General features: G+C 51.8%; 1 protein-coding gene across 1 annotated transcript; it reads left to right on the top strand.

Moving 5' to 3' along the window:
* Window positions 1–888: 888 nt before the first annotated feature.
* Window positions 889–19,380, top strand: LOC125081282 (uncharacterized). The gene is made up of 3 exons (XM_047695827.1): window positions 889–1,786; window positions 18,548–18,785; window positions 18,874–19,380. The coding sequence occupies exons 1-3, from the start codon at window positions 1,758–1,760 to the stop codon at window positions 19,378–19,380; spliced, it is 774 nt and encodes a 257-aa protein (XP_047551783.1). The 5' UTR covers window positions 889–1,757.
* Window positions 19,381–24,402: the final 5,022 nt, after the last annotated feature.

Raw genomic sequence — 24,402 nt, 5'->3', positions numbered from 1 at the left:
AACAGTTTGCTCCAAAGCGTGTGGGAGGGTGAACAGTACATGTTCCCGTGTGGAAATGCGTCTGGGAAGCGGCAGCCGCCGTGCCAAGGTGCCCACCTGTGTGCCTGGGACTGCCCGCCTAGGGACAGACCCCAGGCCACCAGACCCGGGTCTGCTGCACGGGCAGGCTGGCGCTCACATGGACGTGGTTGTACACTCGTCCCAGCTTCTGGTACCGTCTGCCCCCACCCCGCTATCTGCTCAAGCTGGTGGTCTTCTCACTCGCTCCAACTCCTTGCACCTGGCCTGCCGTCAGAGGTCTGCTTGGCGCGGGGCCTCAGAGCTGCCCAGGCCTCGGCCACCGAGTGCCAAGCTGGTGCCGCCTTGTGTCCTCTCCCGCTGCGGACAGCAACAGCCCTTGCCCCCAGCATGCTTTGAGGGGTTGGGCTGCTGCTGCCTGCCTGGACAGTGTTGGGGGGCAGGACCAGTTCATGGACACTAGCCGACATGGGACAGAGTCATGCCCCGGCTGCGGAAGGAGCCCCGGCAGCCTGGTGTGGTTGTCTGGGGTAGGTGCTGTCCTGCTGGGCTGGCCGGAGACTGCTTTCCCTGGAGGAGGAAACCAGGCCAGGCCTCTGACTTTCTCTGTCCTGCTGCTTCCCACGCTTTCTTGCCAGAGGTGGATGGACCTTTGGGGGACATTCTGATCCAAACGCTGTATGATGGCCACAGAGAAGTGATGCCCTGAGGCTTGAGTTGGACCCACTCCTGCCCCACACCCTGTGGCTCTTGCTGGCTCCTTGCTCCAGCTCCACGGCGCTCCCCCGCTTCTGCCATCGTGCAGCACAGGCCTGGCACTGAAGGATGCTCTGCAGGTGGGGGGGTAGGCCCCCGGTGTCATTTGCCAAGTGAACCAATGGCCCAGGCGCCCCTCTCCAAGGAGGGGTCCCAGTGTGGCTATGGAGATTGAGCAGCTGGAGGCTTCTCCCGCAGGGCAGGGTGTTTGAGAAGCTGCCCAGGTGGTAACCTTCCAGGGGTGGGGCCAGGATGGTCCTGTGGCCTGGGGAATGTCTCCTGGTGGGCCGCAGCAGGGGTCTAAGGAGCCGTCCAGCTCGTGCCGGGCCCATGGAGGGCTTGGCTTCGCTGGCACCTGTGCGTGAGGCGGGGAAGGTGCCGCCGCCCTGCGGATCACCTGTCAGCCTCCAGGGCTGAGCGGGCCACAGAGGGGCCGCCGGAGGCAGAGGCTGTTGACATGGAGGAGGGAACTATCCTGAGCCGCGCTGTGAGAGCAGCCACGGGGTTGGGGGAGAGGTCTCTCATCCTGCCACACAGCTCCGTGTGCTCCTCCCTCCCCCAGACAGGGCGCTCCAGACCCCTCCCTGCCTAAACTCCCAGGCACTTGGGCGCCTTGCCTACCCTGTGTCCAGACCACCCTCCTCCCAAGACATCAGATGTAGAGTTTGGGGGCACACCACTGGAGACCACCTCTGGTAGGGAAAGTGGTGGGGCTCAACCTGGCCCCGTGGGGCCCCTGACTCTGCCCTCCAAGCGGCGGCTTCCTTGAAGACTCCCTTGGGGATACCTGGCTGGCTCAGGACTGCACCACGAGCCAGGTGCGTCCCTGCTTTTGTCTCTAGACGGCTGTGTCAACCCCCTTGGTTAAGGCGAGGCAGGCGGTGTTTCTGGAGCACCAGACACATCATCAGAGGCCACAAAGGGCATCCTGGGTACCCCTTGGTCTCAGCGGGGATTGTCAACGCTCCGATGCCAGCCACAAGATGGTGCGCACCCTGTGTTTACAGGTGAGGTAAGTGGGTCATCAGAACTCCGGGTGATCGGGGCTAGTGACAGGACTGGGGAGGGTTCAGCAGGTCACGCAGAGCACCGCTCCCCTCAGGGCCAGGAGGGGGGATGGAGAGGTCCCACCAGCTCAGGACTTGAAGGCGAGGGTCAGGCCTTAGCTTTGACCCCAATTTCTGAAGTCTGGGGGCAGGGAGCAGCTTCTGATGTGCACCGGAGAGGAGAGGCCCTTGCCTGGCAGAAAGGTGCAGGCCGGCGCCCGGGTGTGCAGGATGGCAGGTCCTGCTGGGGCACCTGTCACCCCTCCAGGGCCCCTTCTGCAGGCGCTATGACCACACAGACGTCCACCCCGGAAGCTGTGTGCACCTGAGGGGCTCCTGACTCCACTCCAAGCCAGAGGGCACCATGAAGGTGTGGATGGGCCTTCTGCTCCTCTGTGTCCTTGGCTGCAAGATCGTCCCGCACAGAGGCCTCAGCACCGGGGGGTACACTGTCACTGGGGGTGGGATGCTGACCCCTTGCCTCCAGGAACCCCCCGGACCCCATAGACCCCTGGTCCAGCCACCAGAGTGTGGTGCAGCTGTCACTACTACCCCCTCCTTCAGAGAGGGCTGCCCCTCCCCACTCGCTCAGGGCTGCCTTCCTCCCCGACCTCTAGGCACCCGCGCCCTTAATGATACTGTGCCTCGGGGCCAGTTCCCTACTGTCGTTACCTGTGTTCAGGTGCATGGAGCACGTTCCCCTGGTGCAGCCGCCACCGTCCGTCCGTCTCCAGAATCTTCTCATCTTCCCAGAGGGAAACTCCATACCCATTACAATGTCTTTTCATTTGTTGCTGGTGTTGAAGATGAGGTTTTTCCAAAAGTTCCGATTTCTGGGTTCTCGTAAACTTGGGACCCAGCCAGGTCTGGGCAGCTGTGGCTGTGGTGGAGGCAGAGCTGACCCCACGGCCCCACCACACCGCCTGCTTACCACGGGCTCCCCTGTGACCCACCTCTGGAAAGGCGGCCTCTCCCCCACCAGCCTGGCCCTGTGTGGGGCCCAGCTGGGCGCCCTGGCCTAGGGGATGGCCCAGGTAGGTTCCGGGGGCAGGGATGTGCTTAGGGCATAGGGGCCAGAGGGAGGGGCCTTGGGTGCTGTGCAGACAAGGGCTCTGGGGTTCAGTTGCAGGCAGAGGGAGGGGCTGGGCCAGATGCAGCACAGGAGGCACATGGTGGCAGGTCCCCTCTGTGGCCATGGAGGCTGGAGCTCCATTTCAGGTGACATTGGTCCTAGCCTACAACCCAGGACAGGTGAGGGGCCACCCAGAATGGAGAAGTGGCCAGGCCCTGCGTCTCGGCCCCACGAGGGGGCAGTAGAGGCATTGGGTCTGTAGAAGGTGGCAGGCTGTGAGAGGCAGACCTGTGAGAGGGTCTCCCCCGCCCCTAAACCTGGGTCGTGTCTCCTTACATGGTAATGGCAGGCCAGGGGTCCTTGCCAACCCCTCTTCAAAGGGGCCAGAGGCTGAGGGTTGGAGAAGGGAATGTGACCTCGAAATGGGGGGTCGGCCGACGCGTCCCTAAGTGGAGCAGGCAAGGGGGTGCTCCTGCCTTGATGTCAGACGTCCTTCTTCCAGAGCTAAGGCCAAACCTGTGTGAGGTCCCTGAGCCTGTTGGTTACAGCAGCCCCAGAAACAACTCTGCGCCGGGCTGTTGCCTTGGGCACGAGGGCCCTGGTCATGGAGGGATTGCCCCCGATGGCTGTGGCTTCTGCCCTGTACCCTGTCCTGCCCAGTCCCCAGCCGGCATGCCTTGGCTGGGGGTCACCCAGCACCAGGACCAAGGTCCAGACCTACGCCTGCTCCACAGCCCTGGCAGGTCTGAGTTTGGCAGAGCCTCTGTCAGTCTAGTCAGGTCCTGAGAGCCTGGGGGCGTTGAGGGGGGTGGTGGTGTGGGAGGGGGCAGCCCCAGCAGAGCCTGTGTAGGGGTCCCAGGATGGCAGATGCCTCAGAAAAGCAGGATCCCAGCATCCACGCTGGCCAGCGGGAGGGGGAGAGCAGGGGCTCCCCGCACAGCCAGGGGCTGTCTTCCTCACTTGAGCAGACGGGGTCCGGGGCAGCTTCTGGGTCAACTTCTAACTTCTGATTTGGAGATACAGTTGGGGCTCCAGCAGCACAGGGGGTCCCAGCCACACAACTTTGGACCCACTCAAGCCACCACACCACCTGGCTGTTGTCCGAAGCCGTGTCAATAGCGTAGCCATCGGTGAACACGCACTTTGCGTGTCATGTAGTGCGTGCTGCGTTCTCGCCATGCGGGAAGCCGGGAGACAGCACTAAGGAATCATCCATTTTGAGTCTATTTTTCTGTGTGTTGTAAGGAAATGATCCAGTTTTATCCTTCTGCATGTGGCTGTCCAATTCTCCCAACACCATTTGTTGAAGAGACTGTCTTTTTTCCATTGGACATTCTTCCTGCTTTGTCGAAGATGAGTTGACCATAGAGTTGAGGGTCCATTTCTGGGCTCTCTATTCTGTTCCATTGATCTATGTGTCTGTTTTTGTGCCAGTACCATGCTGTCTTGGTGATCACAGCTTTGTAATAGAGCTTAAGTCCCAGCACCATTTATTGAAAAGACTCTCTCTTTTCCACTGAATAGTTTTTGCCCCTTTTTCATAAACTAATTGGACACATTTTTGTGGATCTGCTTCTGGGTTTTCATCTCTGCTCCATGGATCTACATGTCTGCCCGCCGCAGTGCCACCCTGTCTTCATTCCTTGCACCGAGTGGTCGGCCATGACACTGCATGTTATTCTTATTCATTGTTGTTTCAGTTATTCTGGGGTGTTTCCCTTTTCATAACAGCTTAGAATAAGCCCCTCCATGTCTGCAAAACATCTCACTGGGCTTTTGGTAAGGATTGCATCAAACCTGTGGATCAATTTGGGAGGAACCAACAACACCTTTGCTATGTTAAGTCTTCCAATCCATGAATATGGTATGTCTCTCCCAAACATTTCAGTCTTTCATCTCTTCCATGAGTGTTGTGCAACTGTCCTCCGTTAGACGCTGTACATGTTCTGTTAGATTTATACCTAAGTATTTTGTGTTCTTTGGGCCAGTTGTAAGTTATATTGCATCTTTAGTATTGGTTTCTTCTTGTTTGTTGTTACCACATATAAATGAAGTTGACTTTTGTCGATCTTATATCCTGTGATCTTACTAAATTCATTTATTAGTTATAGGAGTTTTTTATAGATTCCTTAAGATTCTATTTTCTTTGTAGTCAGTTATCTACAAATAAAGATAGTTCTGTTTATTTATTTCCAATCTGGGTGCCTTTGATTTATTTTTACTTCCTTTTTGCATTGTCTGTGCTGGCTAGTACTATGCTGGCTAAGGGTGGTGAGTGCAGACTTCCTTGCCTCATACCAGAACTTAGAAAAACGTCCAGTTTTCACCAGTAAGTATGATGTTAGCTTTAGATTTTTGGTAGATGCTCTTTATGAGGTTGAAGAAATTAATTTTTGTTTCTAGTGCTCTGAGAGTCTTTTCATGAATGTGTTGTGAATTTTGTCAAATTTTTTTTTCTGCATAAGTTTATATTATATGATTTCTTTTCTCTTTAACCTGTTGATATGGTGTGTTACAATGATTGATTTTTTAATATTGAACTTGCCTTGCATCCTTGGAATAAATCACATTTGATTTATATGCTGTTGGATTCAACTTGCTAATATTTTACTGAGGATTCTGTTTACGTGAGAGATTTTTTTGTGGTTTTCTTGTGTGTGTGTTCAGTTTTTTAAATGGTTATAAGTCTGTTTGGGTTGTCTATTTGATCTGAGTTTTGGTGGTTTGTGATTTTTTAAAGAAATTGATCTATTTCTTCTAAGTTGTCCAATTTCTGAGGATAAAACTGCTCACACCACCCTCTTATTCTCCTTTTATTGGCTTCAGGCTCTGTCATTATATCCAAGTTCATTCCTAACACTGATGATTTGTGTTTTCTCTTTCTGTCTTTGTCAGTCTTGAGAGAGGCTAATTAATCCTTTTGTTTTTATTAGTTTTTCATTTCATTATTTTTTTTCCTACAGTTTCTGTTTTCTGTTTCATCAATTTCTGCTATCTTTTGTATCTTCTTCCTTCTGCTTTTTTTGGCCTTGTTTTGCACTTTTTCTAGTTTCTTGAGGTGGGAACTTAGGTAATTGATTTATGATCTTCTTTTCTGATGTAAGTGTGATGCTATAAATTTCCCTTTCAGCACTGCTTTAGCTGCATCCAGCAACTTTTGATTTTTTTTTTTTCATTCAATCACATATATCTTAATTTCCTTTGAGATTTACTCTTTCAGAAATGTGTTAAATTTCCAAGCAAGTGTTTGGAGATTTTTCTGTTGTCTTTCTCTAATGGGTTTCTACTTCAATTCCATTATTGCCTGTGTGACTGCAGTTCTTTTAAATTTGTTAATGTTTGTTTTAGGACCCAGGATATTGTCTGTGTCAGTGAGTGTCAGTGGGCACTTAAGAGCTTTTGTGTATCCTGCTGCTGGGTGGAGAGAGTGTTCCATAGACATTAATTGAGTCCTGATAATTGATGTTGGTATTCAGTTCTGCTATATCCTGGTTCATTCTTGATTTAGTAGTATCGTCAAGTTGCTGGAGGTCCCCAGCTTTAACTGCGCATTTGTCCGCTTCTGCTTTCCGCTGTCCCCGTTTTGCTTCATGGATTCGGGAGCTCTGTTGTTTGGTGCACACACATTTAGGACTGTTCTACCTGTTGGGCAGTTTGGTCATTTTATCCTTACATAATGTCCTTCTTTGTCCCAGGTAGTTTTCTTTGCTCTGGAGTCCGCTTTACCTCAATGTAATGTGACCACTCCTGCCACATTAACAGAAATAGTATTTGTGATCAGTGATTACATGATGTGTATTTCCCCAACATTTTACCCTTAGCCTTTCTGTGAACTGAGTTCCTCCGAGGTGGCACATAGTTAGGGCATGTTTTTATCCATCCTGCCAACCTGTCTTTTGATTGGGATGCTTAGACCACATGAGTTTAAAGTAATCATTGCTGTGTTGGGCTTTATTCCGCTTCGTTATTTGCTTCCTGTTTGTTCTCTTCACATCATTCCTGTTTGGTTTTCTTTGCCTTCCTGTGGACTTCCTGAGCCTCTTCTGTAATTCCCTTCTGGTTTATTGGTCATGTTTTTAGTAAATCGCCTCATGTCGTTATTTGGGGGTTTCTGTATGCATCTCCATGTATACATATGACTGCTGTCGCTTTGAGCAGGTGTAGAAACCTTACTTCTGTTAATGTCTCTTTGTCCTCCAAAATTTTACTTCTGTAGTTGTCTTTGTTCTCTTTTAGGAGCCCCATCAGATGGCGTGAGAACTTCAGCCATAGGACAGATGACAGAAACTCATCAAGTGAAGTTGTCTGTTATGTCTGCCCTTAATTTCACCCTTTGATCATTCTTCTCCCAAAGAAGATTTGTCTGGGGACCCGTCCTCAGCCATACTCTAAAGACAGGCCCCAGCGTCTTCATCTGGGACTATCTTTGTTTCCCTGCACTCCCGAGGGATACTTTCACTGGCTGTGGAGTGTGCGATTGTGACATTTCCTTTCTGTCGACACTTGAGGTGTGTTGGGGGCTACTCACTTCTCCCGTCCAAGTAAGCAGGCCCCACCCTGCTTAGCTTCCGAGATGGACTGAGACTGGGTGTGTTGGCGGTGATGTGGCATAGACCAGGTTGCTCACGTCTGCCCACCGTGACTGCAGGGGATAAGCCTGCCATCTTGTCAGTGGTGCTCTTCTGCTAGAGATACGTCACCTCTGTCCAGCTGCTTTTAAAATGTTTTTCTTCTTTGTCTTCAGTTTTCAGAAGTTCTTTTGGTTTTTTTTGTTGTTGTTGTTGTTGGTTTTTGTTGTTGTTGTTTGTTTTTTTAGGAGGGGGAGGGACAGAGAGGAGAGAAAGGGAATCTCAAGCAGGCTCCACACCCAGCAGGGAGCCAGATTCTGGGCTCGACCTCACCACCCTGAGATCATGACTATAGCTGAAATCAAGAGTTGGACTTGTAACCACCTGAGCCACCCAGGTGCCCCTGGTTTTCAGAACTTCAGTCATAATGTGTCTTGGTGTGGATCTTTTTAGGGTTCCCAGAACTTCAGTCATAATGTGTCTTGGTGTGGATCTTTTTAGGGTTCCCAGAACTTCAGTCATAACCTGTCTTGGTGAGGATCTTTTTAGGGTTCCCAGAACTTCAGTCATAACGTGTTCTGGTGTGGATCTTTTTAGGGTTCCCAGAACTTCAGTCATAACGTGTCCTGGTGTGGATCTTTTTAGGGTTCCCAGAACTTCAGTCATAACGTGTCTTGGTGAGGATCTTTTTAGGGTTCCCAGAACTTCAGTCGTAACGTGTCCTGGTGTGGATCTTTTTAGGGTTCCCAGAACTTCAGTCATAACGTGTCTTGATGAGGATCTTTTTAGGGTTCCTGCGGGGGCTGGCTTAGCTTCTTGAATGTGTAGGTTTATGTCTTTTGTCAAAATTGGGGTATTTTCAGATGTTACTCCTTTAATTATTTTTCTGCCCCCCCCCCCCCCATTTTTTCTGTCTTTTTCTGACTCCACTGACGTGAATGTTGGATCTTGTGGTGTTGTCCCACAGATCCCAGAGGCTCTGTCGTTCTGTTTCCCAGCCTGTCCTCTCTTTGTTGTTTTGGACGCGTGCCCTGTGTCGGTCTGTCTTCAGGTGTACTGGTTCGGTCTTCCGTGGTCTCTACTCTGCTGTTGGGGCTCCTGGCAATGTGCTTAACTTCGTTAGTGTATTTTTCCTTTCCATTAATTTTTACTTTATAGAACATTTCTTTTTAGAGAGAAGAAGCATACAACTTCTTAGCTGAGATTTTCTGTCTTTGTTTCCAGAGAGTTTGTAATTGCTTGTTGAGACGTGTTTGTGATGACTGCTGTAGAACCCTTGTCCGGTCTTCCCAGCATCTGCTTCATCTTGGTCTGGGCACCCGTGCACTGTCTTTCCTCATTCTCACTGTGCTTCCCCAGTTCTGGTGGGGTACAGGACTTCCTCCTGTAGCCTGGATGGGTCGATTGGTTGGTGAGGACAGTCTTCACTATTTTAGCAAGGAGCCCCCCTTCTTAGCTTCTGCATGTGGCTTCTGACCTCCTTTTGGGGACTGTGATCTTGCCGTTTGGTTCTCAGAGTCCTTGCCGTGCTTCTGCCTGCGAGGGCGGGTGAGGTCCCCCTGGGCTGGGCCCAGGGATCCTGGATTCTGCCTCCCCTCCCCCACTTCGCCCAGAGCAGCTTCTCCTGTCCTCTGGACACCTGGTGGCAGCTCAGGGCACAGGCCTCTGTGCCCAGCACCACATGGCACCTGGTTTTCAAGTCCTGAGGCCCTTGGCCTGTCTGCCTTCTCTTTTCCATGTCAGGGTCCATTTGTAGTGTCTGTTGGATTGTGTCCAGGGAGGAGGAGCTGGGAGACGTGTCTGCAGCACCCTCTTCTAGAGCTGGACGTTCACAGGATTTTCTCTGTAGAAGCAGGGACCATAATAGGATCACTCCTGCGGGACGGCTTGGCCGATTCAGGCCGCATCAGCAGCAAGAAGGCAGGTAGTGGGTGAGGAAGTTCTCCAGGGCATCCTGCAGCGAGAAAGGGACCCCAGCCCCACAGACCCCTTGTCCGTGGAGCACAAAGTCCGGGACTATTGTTACCCAGCATGGGATGGGCAGTGCAGGAGGCTCTGGGTTGTGGACACGGGAGGGGAGCAGGGCAGGGACCGGGGGGCTGGCATTCCTCTCTGGAGGCTCTTGGGATCCCCCTGCTCCACATCCTGGGACTCACAGATCCCCACCAGCGAGGAAGGGAGGCGAGCAGGCCTTGGGCCAGGAGTGTCGGGGTTGGGGGGTCCCCAGGCGGCAGAAGAGGAGGCCCCTTTTCCAGCTGTGCCAGTGCCAGAGATGAAAATAACAGTTTGCAGAGTCAGCTGCTAATCTTGCTGCTGGGTAGAATTCAACCCCCGAGCTGCCGTTTTGTGTGAAGTGTGGCTGGACGGTTTTCCTGGGACTCAGACGCTCAGCTGTGGGCCCAGGCCCTAGAGGGGCACAGGGAGACTGGCGTTTGGTCATCACCTTTCAAAAGGACATCCTGGTTATTATCCTCAGACAGGCACGTGTCATACCCAGACTGGCTGGGTGGGCTAGGGGCAGGGGACACCACACTGAGCACCCCTGGGGGCTGTGTGTCCCAGTGGAGGTCCTGAGGTCAGAGGGACGAGGCAGACAGGTGCACGCCACTGAGGGAACCTTCTAGAAGACAGTGCTCATGCCCTCAGCCACTCACTATGGCCTCTGCACAGGGACTGACCCCTGAGATGTTCAGGGTGAACACGGACAGGGAAGGTGCACCAGGCCCCTCTGCCTGGGGACCCAGCCTGTGCCCTGTGCAGCAGTGTGTCGGGAGCCCTGGGGGAGGCCACTGAGGTTGAGGTGCTCGCAGCTTCTGCACAAAAAGGCCAGGAACTGCTGACCCGGCCACAGCGAGGGGAGGCATCTTAATGACAGCAATGAAAATGCCAAGGCAGGCCTATAGCAGTCGCTGAGTCCAGATGAAGAGTGGCAGGTGCCTCGAGACCAAAGCCACAGAGCCAACCTGGGCCTGTGGCTGGGGATGGGAAGGATGTGGGCAGCCCTCCCAGCTTCTTCGTTGTGACCTCACACACCTTCAGAGGCGGTGTTAGGGCCTCCTCTGAGCCCCACCCTGCTGAGAGGCAGGGCCTGGGAGGATTCAGTGCCCTTGGGGCCCAGTGGGGACAGCCCAGTCGGACTGGCTCAGGCCCTCAGCTCCCACCCCAGGGACTCTGCCACACAAAGGGGGCCAGTGTGTGTCTCGGACCATACGCAGTCTCTCGACCACCGTCTTCACCCAGCGCCCTACCTCCTCCTTTCTAGCCCTTGTATGCATCCTCTTCCCAGGAAGGACACCGATGTCACCTCTCCAGGGCTCTGCTGAGTGCCGGGTGAGGATGTTGACTCCTGCCCAAGCTCCTGCCCCTCTGAGTGCAGGAAGACAGTGTGTTGTCCGTGGCTATGATGTCCGGGGGCCGTGCTGTGCTCTGCACAGAGGGAACTTCCGTACTCCCACCCCAAAACCAGCCACAAAGAGGCCTCGTGCAACTAACCAGTGACCACTCTGGGCTCCTGAGAAGCTGCCCATGAATCAAAATGCTCAGATCCTGTCTGGAAGCCCCGATGGCCTGGTCACAGTCTGAGTCCATGCCCGGTCCCAGGCTGGCCTCGCAGCAGGTAGACAGACAGCTCGCCAGCTCTGTTCATGTCAGGGGACAGACTGAGTCCAGGCCCACCTTCCACAGATGGGACACGGGGCCCAGCCAAGCCTCCAGCTCACCCAGGAATCCAGTGGGACCACCAGGGCCTGTCTGTCCTTTGGGGCTCCGTCCATGCCTCAGGAAGAAAGGCGGGCACAGGAGCAGCTGCTTGTGGCGTCTCACTCTCTGGACTGAGTCTCCAGGGTAATGGGCTGACAGCGTCGGGCTTGGGGCCAAAGTGGGAGGAACGTTTATGAAAGGAGACCCTTTATTACCTGACATGTCGCACTGAGGGGAAGGAAGGCTCGGGCCTGGGCTACATGTCTGGTGTAGGGCAGGAGCCTGGCCGGCAGCCACGGGGGCCATGGGAGGGCAGCATGCCTACTCCCCTGGAAGCAGGAGGTGGGGCTGCCAGGCCTGTCCCCTCCCACGGGCCACCAGCTGCTCTTTTTGTTTGTTTTAGTAACAGCTTTATTGAGGTATAATTCACATGGCGTAAAATTCACCCTTTTAAAGTGTACAATTCGGTGGTTTTTAATGTATTCACAGAGTTATGCAACCATCAGCACTAAGTTTAGGATATTTTCATCTCCCCCCCCCAAAAGCCGCACACCCATCGGCAGTCACTTCCCATCACCCCACATACCTACAGGCCCACTCACTAATCTAATTCCTGTCCCTGTGAACCCACCTGTTTCATAGGGTGAAGTCAGACCCCTACCTCACACCACACACAAAAATTAACTCCAAGTAGATCAACCACCTGTATGTAAGAGTTAGACCATGAATCTCCTAAAAGGAAACATAATTCTTCCTAACTTTGGATTTGATAACGGCTTCTTACATGTGGCAACAAAAGCACCAGCCACAGCAACAAATAGATAAAACGGACTTTATTAAAATTAAAATTCTTGGGGCGCCTGGGTGGCTCAGTGGGTTAAGCCGCTGCCTTCAGCTCAGGTCCTGATCTCAGGGTCCTGGGATCGAGCCCCGCATCAGGCTCTCTGCTCAGCAGGGAGCCTGGTTCCTCCTCTCTCTCTGCCTGCCTCTCTGCCTGCTTGTGATCTCTGTCTGTTAAATAAATAAAAATCTTAAAAAAAATTAAATTAAAATTCTTGTGCATCAAAAGACCTGTTCAAGAAAGTGAAAATACAGGAGCGCCTGGGCGGGGGGGGGGGGGGGGGTGCTCAGTCCACTAAGCATCTGCCTTCGGCTCAGGTCATGATCTCAGGGTCCTGGGATCGAGTCCCGCATCGGGCTCCCTGCTCCGTGGGGAGTGTGCTTCTCCCTCTCCCACTCTCCCTGCTTGTGTGCTGTCTCTCTCAAATAAATAAATACATAAATAAAATCTTTTTAAAAAAGATTTGTTTCTTTTGGGGGCATAGAGGGAGGGAATCTTCAAGCAAACTACCCCCCTCACAAGGAGCCCGACTCAGGGCTCCACCTCACGACCCTGAGATCACGACCTGAACCAAAACCAAGAGTCAGATGCTCTACCAACTGAGCCACCCAGGCACCTCTGTCATTATTTTTATTATTTTTTCCTCTAGACAGACATTCAATTTTGTGCTATCTATAAAATGACCCTTCCTTGAGTTACCACTTCCAGTTTTGGTGGAGTGGTGGAGCAGATCACTGTTTCCACAGAGAACAACTAGTAAACGCAGATGAGAAAAAAAAAAAGAAAGAAAATTGGTTTAGGTAACCTGCTGCTGCAGATGACCAGGTGTTGAGGAGGCCAGTCCTCAAAGAGAAGAGAATTGGAGATTGGTGAGTGGACGTTTCGCACACTATAATCCTCCGGGTGTTTACAGACTCTTCAAGAGGTGGGAAACTGGGCATAGAGTTGCCACTGCTAAGAGGTAAAGAAGCCAGCAGAGCTTCAGCACGTTCTTGGTGGTGGGGGGGGGGGGGGGAGTGCTGAAATGGCCAGTACTGAAGAGGCTGGAGGCCCCAAACTCAGGCATTTACCCCCCAAATCCTTCACCTGCATATCAAATGCACATGGTAAGAAGCTAAGATAGCAGTGAAAAGCTCAGTGGTGTTTTCAACGATTTCATGGTTATGAAGAGATAAAAATGGGAGCTCAGGATCTGAGTTGGGACCTGGGGACAGCTACATATTAGGGATGAGCATGACCCATGGATGGACAGACATCAGGACAGCAGTCCTGCCTCATGTACCAGGATTGAGGGAGTCTGCCCACACCCAGCTGCTCCCGGAGAATAAGGTGGACCCTTTCTGGAGAAATCCTCTGTCATTTCTCATGGACAGTGTCTACCTTTCAATTATGAATTACTAGACACACCAAGAAAAAAAAACAGGGAAAAAATTCTCAGATGACACAGATACTGAAGTTACCAGACTTTAAAGTAATTGCTATTAGTGTGTTAAAACAATAAGATGAAGAATTTCAATGACCTAGTCTAGAGCTGAAAACACAATAATTAGTACTTAGAATGCAATGAGTGGTTTTAAGATGGGACTAGAGGCAGTCTCAAAGCTGATGCATAGAGATGGAAGAGAGAGAGAAAATACAGAGAAGAGTGTGACAGATCGTAGAACATGTTAAAAAGTTCTGGGGTCCCAGAAAGAAGCAAGAAAAGAAAAATTTCTTCCTGAAGCAGAAGAAATGTTGGAGGACATAGTGGCTGAGAATTCTGAAAATCAGAGAATGCCATGAGTTTATGCATTCAAGAAACTCCTTGAACCCCACCAGGAGAAGCACAAAGATTGTCTCAAACAAGCTAGAGTGACAAGAAGTACTACAAAGCAGTAACAATCAGTGCAGACTCTCCAACACAAACACATAGTCAGAAGGCAATAAAATTACACTCTTCAAGGATGGGCGGAAAGCCCTGACAACGTAGAATTCTATAGAATTGTGCAGAAAAAATATTCTTCAAAAGTGGAGGCAGAAGTTCAGGAGTGAATAAAGAGCAACGGACAGAAAGGGTTAATAGAGATGAATATTGACTCCATAACAATAACAATTCTGCCTGTGGTGGAAAATATGTAAAAATAAAACGTGTGACAGTAACAACAACAGAAGTGAAGAGGATGGAAATGCAGCAAATAGAATGTTATAGGGCCTGGGACAAGGTTTAAAAAAAAAGTATGCCAGGAGCACCTGGGTGGCTCAGTCTGTTGAGCGGCTGCCTTCGGCTCAGATCATGATCCCAGGGTCCTGGAATCAAGTCCGGCATCGGGCTCTCTGCTCGGTAGGAAGCCGGCTTCTCCCTCTCTCCCTCTCCCTGTTTGTGCTCCCTCTCTTGCTGTGTCTCTTTCTGTCAAATAAATAAATAAAATCTTTAAAAAAAAAAAACAACATGCTGGCTTGTGGCAGATCCTAATAAATTAGTAAAGGGGGCATGTTCTATTCTACCACTAAGCAGTAGGAGAGTGTGTAGTAAATAGTGAAATAATAGCAAAGGGGTGGATAGCTATTAGGCTACTAGATGGGGGGATGGGATAATAAATAATCCAAGAAGAGTCAGGAAAGAGGATTAAAATCAAATAACACAGGTGAGATAAACAGAAAACAAGCACTCGCACGGTAGGTGTAAGTTCACATGTATGAGAAACCACACTAAATGTAAGTGGACTAATTTCTTCCAGTGAAAGGCTGGGACAGACTGAATTGGAACAAAACTGAACAGTACACTGTGCTTTGCTACAAGGGGCATCTTAAATAGAAGGACACATGAGCCACATGTACCATGGCTCCTTCCGTGTATGTCTCGTGAAATTCTGAAAACGTTCCCCCTGAGAATCACAGTGAGATTCTCACCATGACTACTCAACATTGTTTTAGGGCATGTAGCCAGCATAAAAGAAAATGTAGGAAAGGACCAAAAGTCTAGAAAGGAAGAAATAAAATCACCATTATTTGCAGGTGATATTATTGTGTACATGGAATACCCCCTAAAATTTTAGGCAATTTACTAGAATATGTGAAATTAGCAAGATCTCTGACTATAATGTCAGTCTTTTGAAAAATTTTTTACACGTACCAGCAACAATTATAAATATGCTAAGAATTACTTACAATAATGGGGTGCCAGTCTGGCTTGGTTGGTAAGAGTGTGCAGCTCTTGATCTTGGGGTCATGAGTTCGAGCCCCATGTTGGGTGTGGAGTTTACTTAAGTAAAAAAAAACTGAAGAGGAATTATTTACAATACTATTTCCAAACCATCACATACCTGCATGCAGAAGGTCTACACAGGAAATTAGGAACTTTACTGAGGTAAAGTGCAGTTCACCTAAATAATGGAAGGGTACATGCCTTGCTTATGGATCGGAAGACTCAGAACAGAAATAATTTTAATTCTGTATGACCTGAGCTGATTTAGTGCATATTACTTCCCCAGAATACTGGTGTGTGTGTGTGTGTGTGTCTCTACATGACAAGCCGATTCTGGGAGCTACCTGATATTGCAAGGGACAAAGAACAAGTAAGATGAATTGGAGGATGAGAAAGAATAAGAGCAGCTTAGCTGAAGGCCGTGGGCTGGCAGGCATCACCCAGCAAAGCCACAGTGATTCACGAGGTGGCACTGGTCCTCAGTCAAGGAGAGACAATAGACCATTGGAATGGAACCCAGACATGGCCAAAGTTGACACTTGATTATAATCGGGGGAAGAAGTGTTTTTCGCAAAATTATGGAGTACATATGTGGGGAACAATTCTTTTTTTTTTTTTTAAGATTTTATTTATTTATTTGACAGAGAGAGATCACAAGTAGACGGAGAGGCAGGCAGAGAGAGAGAGAGAGGGAAGCAGGCTTCTTGCTGAGCAGAGAGCCCGATGTGGGACTCGATCCCAGGACCCTGAGATCATGACCTGAGCTGAAGACAGCGGCTTAACCCACTGAGCCACCCAGGTGCCCTGGGGAACAATTCTTGAGGCCCACTCTTACTACACGTGTGTGTGCATACCCACGCACATACACATGCGGGCACACACCTCGTTCTCAACGGTCTTAGAAGTCAAAAGGGGGCACAAACAACAAAGTGGTAGGGAAAACACATAAGAGAGCATCTTTATGAACTAGAGGGCAGACAGTAGGTCCGTACAGAGAATATACAAGCACAGTGCCAGTGAAGAAAACATTTGTGAATTTGATCATGTTGAGATGAAGAACTTATGTATGTCAAAAGATGACCGATCGTGTGCAAGCTGGTGAAAGGGCCAACCACAGAGCTGGGAGAACCATCTGCAGTAAACACATCAGACAAAGGTCTCTGAGCCACACTATAGAAAGAACTTGTACCCATCAATAAGAAAAAGGGAAATGGGTGCCTGGGTGGCCCATATGGTAGAATGTTTGACTCTCGATCTCAGTTCAGGTCTTGATGTCAGGGCCTCAAGCTGGCATGGAGCACACTTACAAATAAGCAAAAAAAAAAAAAAAAAAAAAAAAAAAAAGAAAAGAGAAACAGCCGGTAGTAACTTCACAAAAAGGCTCAAACGGTCCAAAACTGTGAGAAGGTGCTCACTCTTGAGTTATCAGGGAAATGGAAGCTGAGACCAACATGGGACATATACTTGGCTGGCTATCCCAACCTGGCACAGTGCCAGGGCTCACGGGTCAGGCGGTGGGGCAGCTGGGACACCCACACTGTGTTGTGGGAACATAGCCCCATGCTGCTGCTTGGGAAACTTTCTGCTGGGTCCCTGAAAGGGGAGCAGACTTGTGCCCAGTAACCCTGAAATCCCACTCCTAGGTGTTTGCACATGTGTGCTCCCTAAGACGTGAGCAACGATCTTCCCAGCAGCATGGGACGGATGAATATAGTCACACGATTGGACACTTTGCACCAACAAAAATGCTGCTGCTCCTAAACGCAGAAACACGTTTGCATATCACAGCATAACTTTGAGGAGGGAAAGCCAGACAAGGGAAAATGCAGTCCAACTGTTTAGCTCGGCCAGACCGGAGCAGCGGGAGGACGGTCAGTGACTTGTGCCCTCGTCTGTGGGGACTTAGACTTCAGCAAAAGTACTTCTCCTTCTGTGGCCCCTATCCATTCTTTAGCTTTCTCTTCTTCCTTCTTGCCCCAAGGAAGCTGCTGTCTTCTTTTGAAATAATTTCAAATATGTAGAAAAGCTGCAAATGCAGACGAGCTTTCATATGTTCTTCTCCCAGACCCCCCAATTGTCAACATCTCCCCACATTTGCCCTACAAATCTTTCTCTCTATAGGTGAGCATTTCTCTGACTCATCTGACTGATGAGCTGGGGGCACAATGCCCCATTATTCCCTCATGCCCTCGTGCGGGCTAAGGGTCCCTTCCCTTATAAACACAGTACAAGTGCCGAAATCGGGAACAAATCTGGCTCTGTTCTCACCATTGGCTCCGCAGACCCCACACCAGGATCTCTGTTGCCTTCACTGTGACCTTGACCCGCTCAGCATGCAGCCCAGGACCCCAGCGGCTGTCCTGTGAATCAGCAGCTGTCCCGGCCTCGTGGGCCTCACGGGCTTTGAGGGGTGGAGCTCAGCTGCCTAATGAATGAGTCCTGTTTCATGTCCCTTGTTTTCCGCCTGGTCAGTGGTGGTGACGTCCATCTGTCCTGCTCTCAGTGGAGTTCCTTCCTACAGGTGTACCTCGAGCCAGGGCCATCCATGGTGTGGACTGCACTGCTGGGTCTGTGCCTTTCTCTTAGTTTCCTTTATGTCAGCCTTGCTTCTGGGGGACATTTTTACTGGGATGAGGACTTGGGGGGCACTAGGAAGATGCCATGTCGTCGCCATCTGGCCGTGGCAGCTTCTGGTGGGAAGTCAGTTCTGACTGCTACGGCTCCCCTGGGAGCAATGCGTCTGTACTCTCTCGCGGTCTCCAGGATCTCCTCTGGTTTTCGGAACTTTGTGTGACTGTTGTTCTTTTATATTTATCCTCACTGGGGCTTGTGGGGTTATTGGAAACGTAAATTCATGTTTTCCATTAAATTGGGGACGTTTTCTGGACATGATGTCTTCAAACATTTATTCTACCTCAATTTCACACTTGGTCTGGAGACTCCAGGGTCCCATGCAAGGGACTGGGTGACCTTGTTTTTCAAGGTCAGGCTATGTGCTGGTCCCGTGCAGGTTGTGTCATTCCCACTCATCTGTGTGGTCGCCGAGACTCCTGTCCGTTCACTAAGGCCGCAGCTTCTCCAGTCTTCGAATGTGTTCGTAACAGTGACCTTAAATTCAGCCAAGCCCAACATCTGGGTCATCTTGGGTTAATGTCTCAGTTTCTGTAGATGACTTTTTTCTTGCCTGGGGCTCCCATCCTCCTCTATCTTTGTATTCCTAAATGGTTTTTTTTTTTTTTTTTTTTTTTAATTGAACAGTGGATGGTTGGGGCGGCTAAGATGTGAAGTTCAAGGTTTTGTTAACTTCCTCTGAGGAATGTTGACTCTTGCTCAGACCTTGAACTAGGCTCTGTGCTTTGTTAGCACAGATCCGAGAGAATCTAAGGTGCTCCCTGGGCCCTGTAATGGGGCACAACCCAGAGCTGCCCCGTGTGTGGGCCCCGAGGACCTGCGGGTCCCTGCCCACAGCCACCCTTTCTTTGGTGTCCTGTCCCGCTCATCCCAACAGCTGCGGAGGCCCCTCATCTGGGTCACACGACCTCTGACCTCCAGCGCTCTGAGCCACCGTCAGGGACTGCCCCCAGGTGACAGCCGAGCCTTTGTAAGTTGTACCCCTCACCTCAGGGCCCCCGGCCTGGCATGGTCTGGCGTTCACGTCTGAAAGCGGGTGTCTCCCACATTCTGCCCAGGCGGGGGTTCCCTCCTGCCAGAGGGTGGTCTGCTGCCTGGGAATCCACGTTTGTAAGCCAAAGTCACGCGTCCGCTTTGTGTCCGAGGGGCAGTGCTCTGTGTCCAGCCCTGTCCCTAAGTGCTGCACCCCAGCACCCCACTGCACGCCAGCAACGGCCCCACTGCCTGGAGACGCCTCTGCCTGGGATCCCAGTGCGTGTCCATGCTGGTTCCTTCATCCTCTGTTTGCCGCTTCCTATGGTTCCAGTCAGCCCTCCTGTGGCCTCCCCTGCACACCAGCTTCCCCGAGACCCCTCCTCTTTTCTCTCCTCCTGATAGCTCACCGCTGTGGCTCCTGCCCCCTGCTGATGGTCCTGTCTGTCCCTTCGGTTCCCGTCTTCACTGCTCTCACCACCCCGCTGTGCAGAGCAGCACCCCACACTCACTGCTCACCTGCATGGCCCCCAAGGCCTGCTTCCAAAGTGCCCGTCCGGATGAATCCTTCTAGGCACCCCCTCCCCCGTTAGTCTTAATATCAACACCATGAAGGGGCTAGTATGTGCAGTTTCCAGGCTGGGACCTCCGCCTGCCGATTTCTCTCAGGCAGGGCAGGGTTAGGGAAGGTGGGGAGCGTTCAGGAGGCCCTGGGTCCCACAGAGGTCAACAGCCTGGCAGAGAGCCCTGGCTACAGGTGCTCTGATGGGGGCCTGACCAGGCCTGCCAAGCCCAGGAGTTGGGGTGTTCCGACGGCTGCTGGCTTGGGGGTGACGGCAGGTGGGGTGGCCCACAGGATGGTCACCCCCGGCTCAGGTCCTGCCCTCCAAGGGAGGCCCTCCTCTTGCAGCAGTGCTGTGTGGGACCTGTGGGTTGGAGGGGGTGCAGCTGTGGCAGGGTCTGGGGATGGGACAGGAGGGCCGTGTCCATGTGGGAAGCGTCCGCCAAACCCATGGGGAGGCTGACTGCAGGCAGCAGCTAGCAGAGGCCGAGACACCTTGGCTGGGGTGCTCCTGCCACCCCTTCTCCACCACTGCCCTCAGGGCCCCTGGGAGGACGTGGGTCCAGAAGCCGGGAGTCCCTGTGGGGAGATCGGCAGAGCTGGAACTCCGAGCGTGGGGAGCACCTCAGAGGAAGGGCAGTTCCAGCAGGATGTGTGTCGGGGGAGGACTCCCCAGGGGAGCTTTAAGTCTTACCTCCCCTCCTGCTCCTGCGGACCTGCCACCCCCATTGCCAGTGGAGGCAGCAGGGAGCTCAGAGGTGGTCATTGCCTCCCTGGGCCAAGGCCCAAGATCTTTAAGTCTGTATCCGTCGTTTGGAGCCCTGGCCGATGGCACTCTGCTCGAACGGCTTGCTGGCCTGCCCGCGGGCCCTGCTGGGGGTGCCCAGGGCAGACTGCCAGCCTCCCACACCCACCGACTCTGCCTCAGAGCTCCGTGTCCACGTTGGCCAAGCGATGAGGGGACAAGGTCCCTGCGGGCCAAGGGCTGCCCCTGGGGCTGCTCTGGCTGTTTTCCGCTCAGCCTTGGCCTGACACCTGTAAGTCAGTGCGAGCCCGCAGTGTCCCGTAATTATGGTCGCTGTGTGCAAACTGCATTATATTTGGCTCCCCCCACGCACGGAGCTCCTGTCGCCCCTGAGCTCCCCCTCCCCATGCGTCACGTGGCCAGCATCTCCTTCCCCTCCTCTGTGGATCTGCCAGGCCGGTCCCTGTGGGGGCGATTTGGGTTGATTCCAGTTTTCTTGGTTATAAATAGCACCTCTGTTCATGTCTTTATTACAAATCCTTCTTTCCTCTGAAACCCTGAATAACTGAGCCCCGGCGCCCAGGACTCAGCGAGCGCGCGCAGCTGACAAGACCCAGCTAGCTTCCTGGCCTGGCTGCCCTCCTGGCCGTGCGTGCGGACCCTCACTCTGCTGGACCGAGGGGGGTAGGCCAGAGTGCAGATTCATGGGCGTATGTGACCCTGAATCAACAGGGAGGGAGAAGCACCCAGTGTGCGCTGACTCGTCCGCTCAGGAGAGGGTCACGGCGCACGCTCCCTCATCTACACTCTCCCCTTCCTACAGATGTAACACGTGAAAACATTCTCGTTGTGCAAACTTCAAAGCTTCTACATTCTTCTATGGCATTTTACTTTTTTTTGAGTCGATATGAGTCTATTTTCCTAGAAAAATGTCCATTTCCACTGTATTTTCCCCATTTATTGGCAAAATGCTGTGCATACTGTTCTTTTATAATCTTTGTCTCTTTGTTTTGCTTCTATCGCCCTTTTCATACCTACTTTTGGGGCTGACCCGACTTGTCAAAGATCTGTCTGTTTTACTGCTAGAAACATCTCTTTTCAGGGGCGCCCGGCCAGCTCATTCGGAGGAGTGTGTGACTCTTAATCTCAGGGTCGTGAGTTCAAGCTCCAGGTTGCAGGTGGAGATGAATTTAAAAAAAAAAAAGAAAGAAATCTTAAAAAAAAAAAACAAACAACTTTTCACTCCAAAGATCTAGCTTTTGTCTCACTGATTGGTTGTGCTATTGGTTATTTTTCATTTCATTAATTTCTGTTTGGTTTTATGAAACTCCTCCCTTTAGCTTTCTTGGGGTCCTTTTGTTATATGTTCCCAGTTTCTTCAGCTGTAAACCTTGGTGTGTTTTCAGTCGTGCTTGTTTGCTGCTAAGTCGAGCTGGCTTGTCGCCCTGAGCCGGGCGTGGCTGCATCCCCATCGCGCATGATCCTGGTGGTCTCACTCCGGTCCGTTCCTAAGCTACATCTGGAGAGCTTCCAAAGTTGGAAATTTAAATTTCCCGTTGAGTGGGTTTCTTTGGCTTTCTTTGGGTATTTATTTTTTATTTTACTGCATGGTTGTCACCAATGCCTGCTTTTGTAGGGTTTTGTGAGATTGCCTTTGTCTCCTGATGCTGGGCCAAGCTCAGAGCCACCCCCGCGAGACTGCGGGCAGGGGTCCCCAACACCGGCGTGCGTGGCGTGGAAGCGCACCCATTGTGCCTGCGTGGCGCGCTGGGGATTTGACAAACGCGTCCACCTCAGAAACACAGCACATTTCCTCCCTTGTAGGGGAGTCAATCCCGGCACAGCCTGAGCCCCTGATGGGCGCGGCCACTGCTCCCGTATCAGCAGCCATGGTCTGTCGTGGAATTCCATGGCAGTGGGAGCCTGCAGCGTGTGGTCTTTGTGTCTGCATCCTTCGAAGGCTCACCCGTGCTGTGGGGTAAGCCGGGAGCCCCTCTCTCACGTCCGCACGCCTATCTGTTGAACCGCAACAAATGTCCCTGACTTCCACGTGGAGCTATGTGATGTTTTTATACAAATTCCATTTTTTTTTTTTGGGGGGATATATGTTTTTACTTCTTTCAGGTAAATTCTTAAGAGAGGAATTAGTGGGTCTCAGGGAAGGTATTTGTTTAGTTTTCTAAGACACAAGCGAGGGGCTCCCCAGAGTGGCATCCCATATTGATTGATGCATGTTTTCCTTACCGTGTTTTCCACAAGAGTCGGTCCTGATGACGCCGGGTCTCCTAACTCGGGTCAGGGTCAGAGCCCAGCCCACTGTGCCACCCTGCCTGTTCGATGATAGGGCAGCACATGTGTGTCTGATCAGCACGGGGTGTCTGTGTTGGTGCTGGGACCCCCAGGCCCGTGGCCTATGCCCACAAAGCTTGAGGGGGGACGGTGAGCAGGTGGGCACAGGGGCCTCATTCATGCCTGGAGACCATTCCCATGACAAGTTCTGGTGTTCATGGTGAGGGAAACAGTAGCTGGGGGTGACTCCCTGGCCCCATCTGGCCATCGGGGGCACCAGTGCCATCCTGCCTGTCCCTGCTGGCCTGAGTGGCTCTGCTTGTTGGGGATAATTGTGCAAGCCGGACGCTGGGTCAGGGTGCTGAGCAGGGAGCATGCCGGCCCTTCTGGGCCCCGGGGCCTGAATTTCCAGGAGGCTGGCAATGCCACCCACCAGAAGGAAGTTGGACACGAAGGGCCACTTGCTGGGGGCCAGCCAGAGGCCTGGGCAGGGTGCTGCGGAGTAGCAGGAGCAGGGCCAGCCCCGGGCCTGGGAGTGGGCTCAGCAGGAGCCCCCACAGGTGTCTGGCGGAGGGACGCCCTCTGGCCAGAGAGCGAGCCCCTCTTGGACATGCAGTGCCATGCACCTTGTGCTCGGCTGCCTCTTGAGAGAGAAGGAGCTCTGCAGGCTCTGTGCTCTCCTGGCCTCGGGCAGGATATTTGCACAGGCCCATGGGCACCGCCGGCTTGCTGGCTAGCTTTGTTTCCTTGCTTGTCAGTCACTCAGACGGCTCACACTCTCTCGCAGAGCTCAGGTGCTGAGCAGAACGTGCAGACGGACAAATGGCGGCACATGGGCTACCTTCGCAGCCCCCTCCTTCACCTTCTTCATTCCTGGTTCCAGCCACAGGGCCTTTGCTCAGCTGCTGCTTCTGCCTGCAGTGCTCTTTCCCCTCATCCCTTCTCTGTCACTCAGATCTGAGCTGAAATGTCACCTCCTCAGAGAGCACCCCCCCGCAGCACCCACTCTGAAGTTGCTGCCCTGTCAGAATTGAGCCAATCACTTCGTTTTAAATCTGTATAGAACAAAAATGACTGCTCGATGGCTTCTGGTTTGTGTCTTGCTGGTCTTGGGCATAAGCCCTGCAAAGGCAGCAACCCTGTCCACCTCCGTCCCCAGTGTGACCCAATGCCAGGGCAGCGCTGGGCACAGAGGTGCTACATGGTGGCCACACCAACAAGGCCAGTGGTCACCCACGAGCAGAGCACAGTGGTTAAAGCACTGGCTATAAAGTCATGTGGATCTGAATGGCAATATTGGCTTTACAGAATCCTTTTGTGCCTCAGTTTCCTCACTTGTAAAAGGAGGATAACAATAACCCGTATCTTGCCTGGTTGCTATGAGGTTTATATGAAGTGGTGGGTGTAGAAACTTTAGAAGTTTCCAGCATGTAGCGGGTACACTGTGAATTGTAGCTATGGCTTTCATCATCACCATCACCATCACCACTATCACCACCATCATAATCACCCTCATCACCATCATCACCATCTTCCTCATCACCATCATCACCATCACCACCATCACCCTCATCACCATCATCATCATCACCCTCATCACCATCATAATCATCCTCATCACCATCGTCGCTATCACCGCTATCACCATCATCATCATCATAATCATCACCATCACCATCATCACCCTCATCACCATCATTATCACCCTCATCACCATCATTGCTATCACCTCATCACCATCATCATCATCACCATCATAATCATCATCACCATCATCACTATCACCACTATCACCATCACCACCATCACCCTCATCACCGTCATCACCATCATCACCATCACCATCATCACCATCATAATCATCATCACCATCACCATCATCACCCTCATCACCATAATAATCACCCTCATCACCATCATAATCATCCTCATCACCATCATCGCTATCACCGCTATCACCATCATCATCACCCTCATCACCATCACCATCATCACCATCATAATCATCCTCATCACCAT

The sequence above is a fragment of the Lutra lutra genome, chromosome 11 (genome assembly GCF_902655055.1).
Source record: "Lutra lutra chromosome 11, mLutLut1.2, whole genome shotgun sequence".
Classification (NCBI taxonomy): Eukaryota; Metazoa; Chordata; class Mammalia; order Carnivora; family Mustelidae; genus Lutra; species Lutra lutra.
The sequence above is the reverse complement of the archived record's forward strand: the minus strand, read 5'-3'. Positions and strand labels throughout refer to the sequence as shown.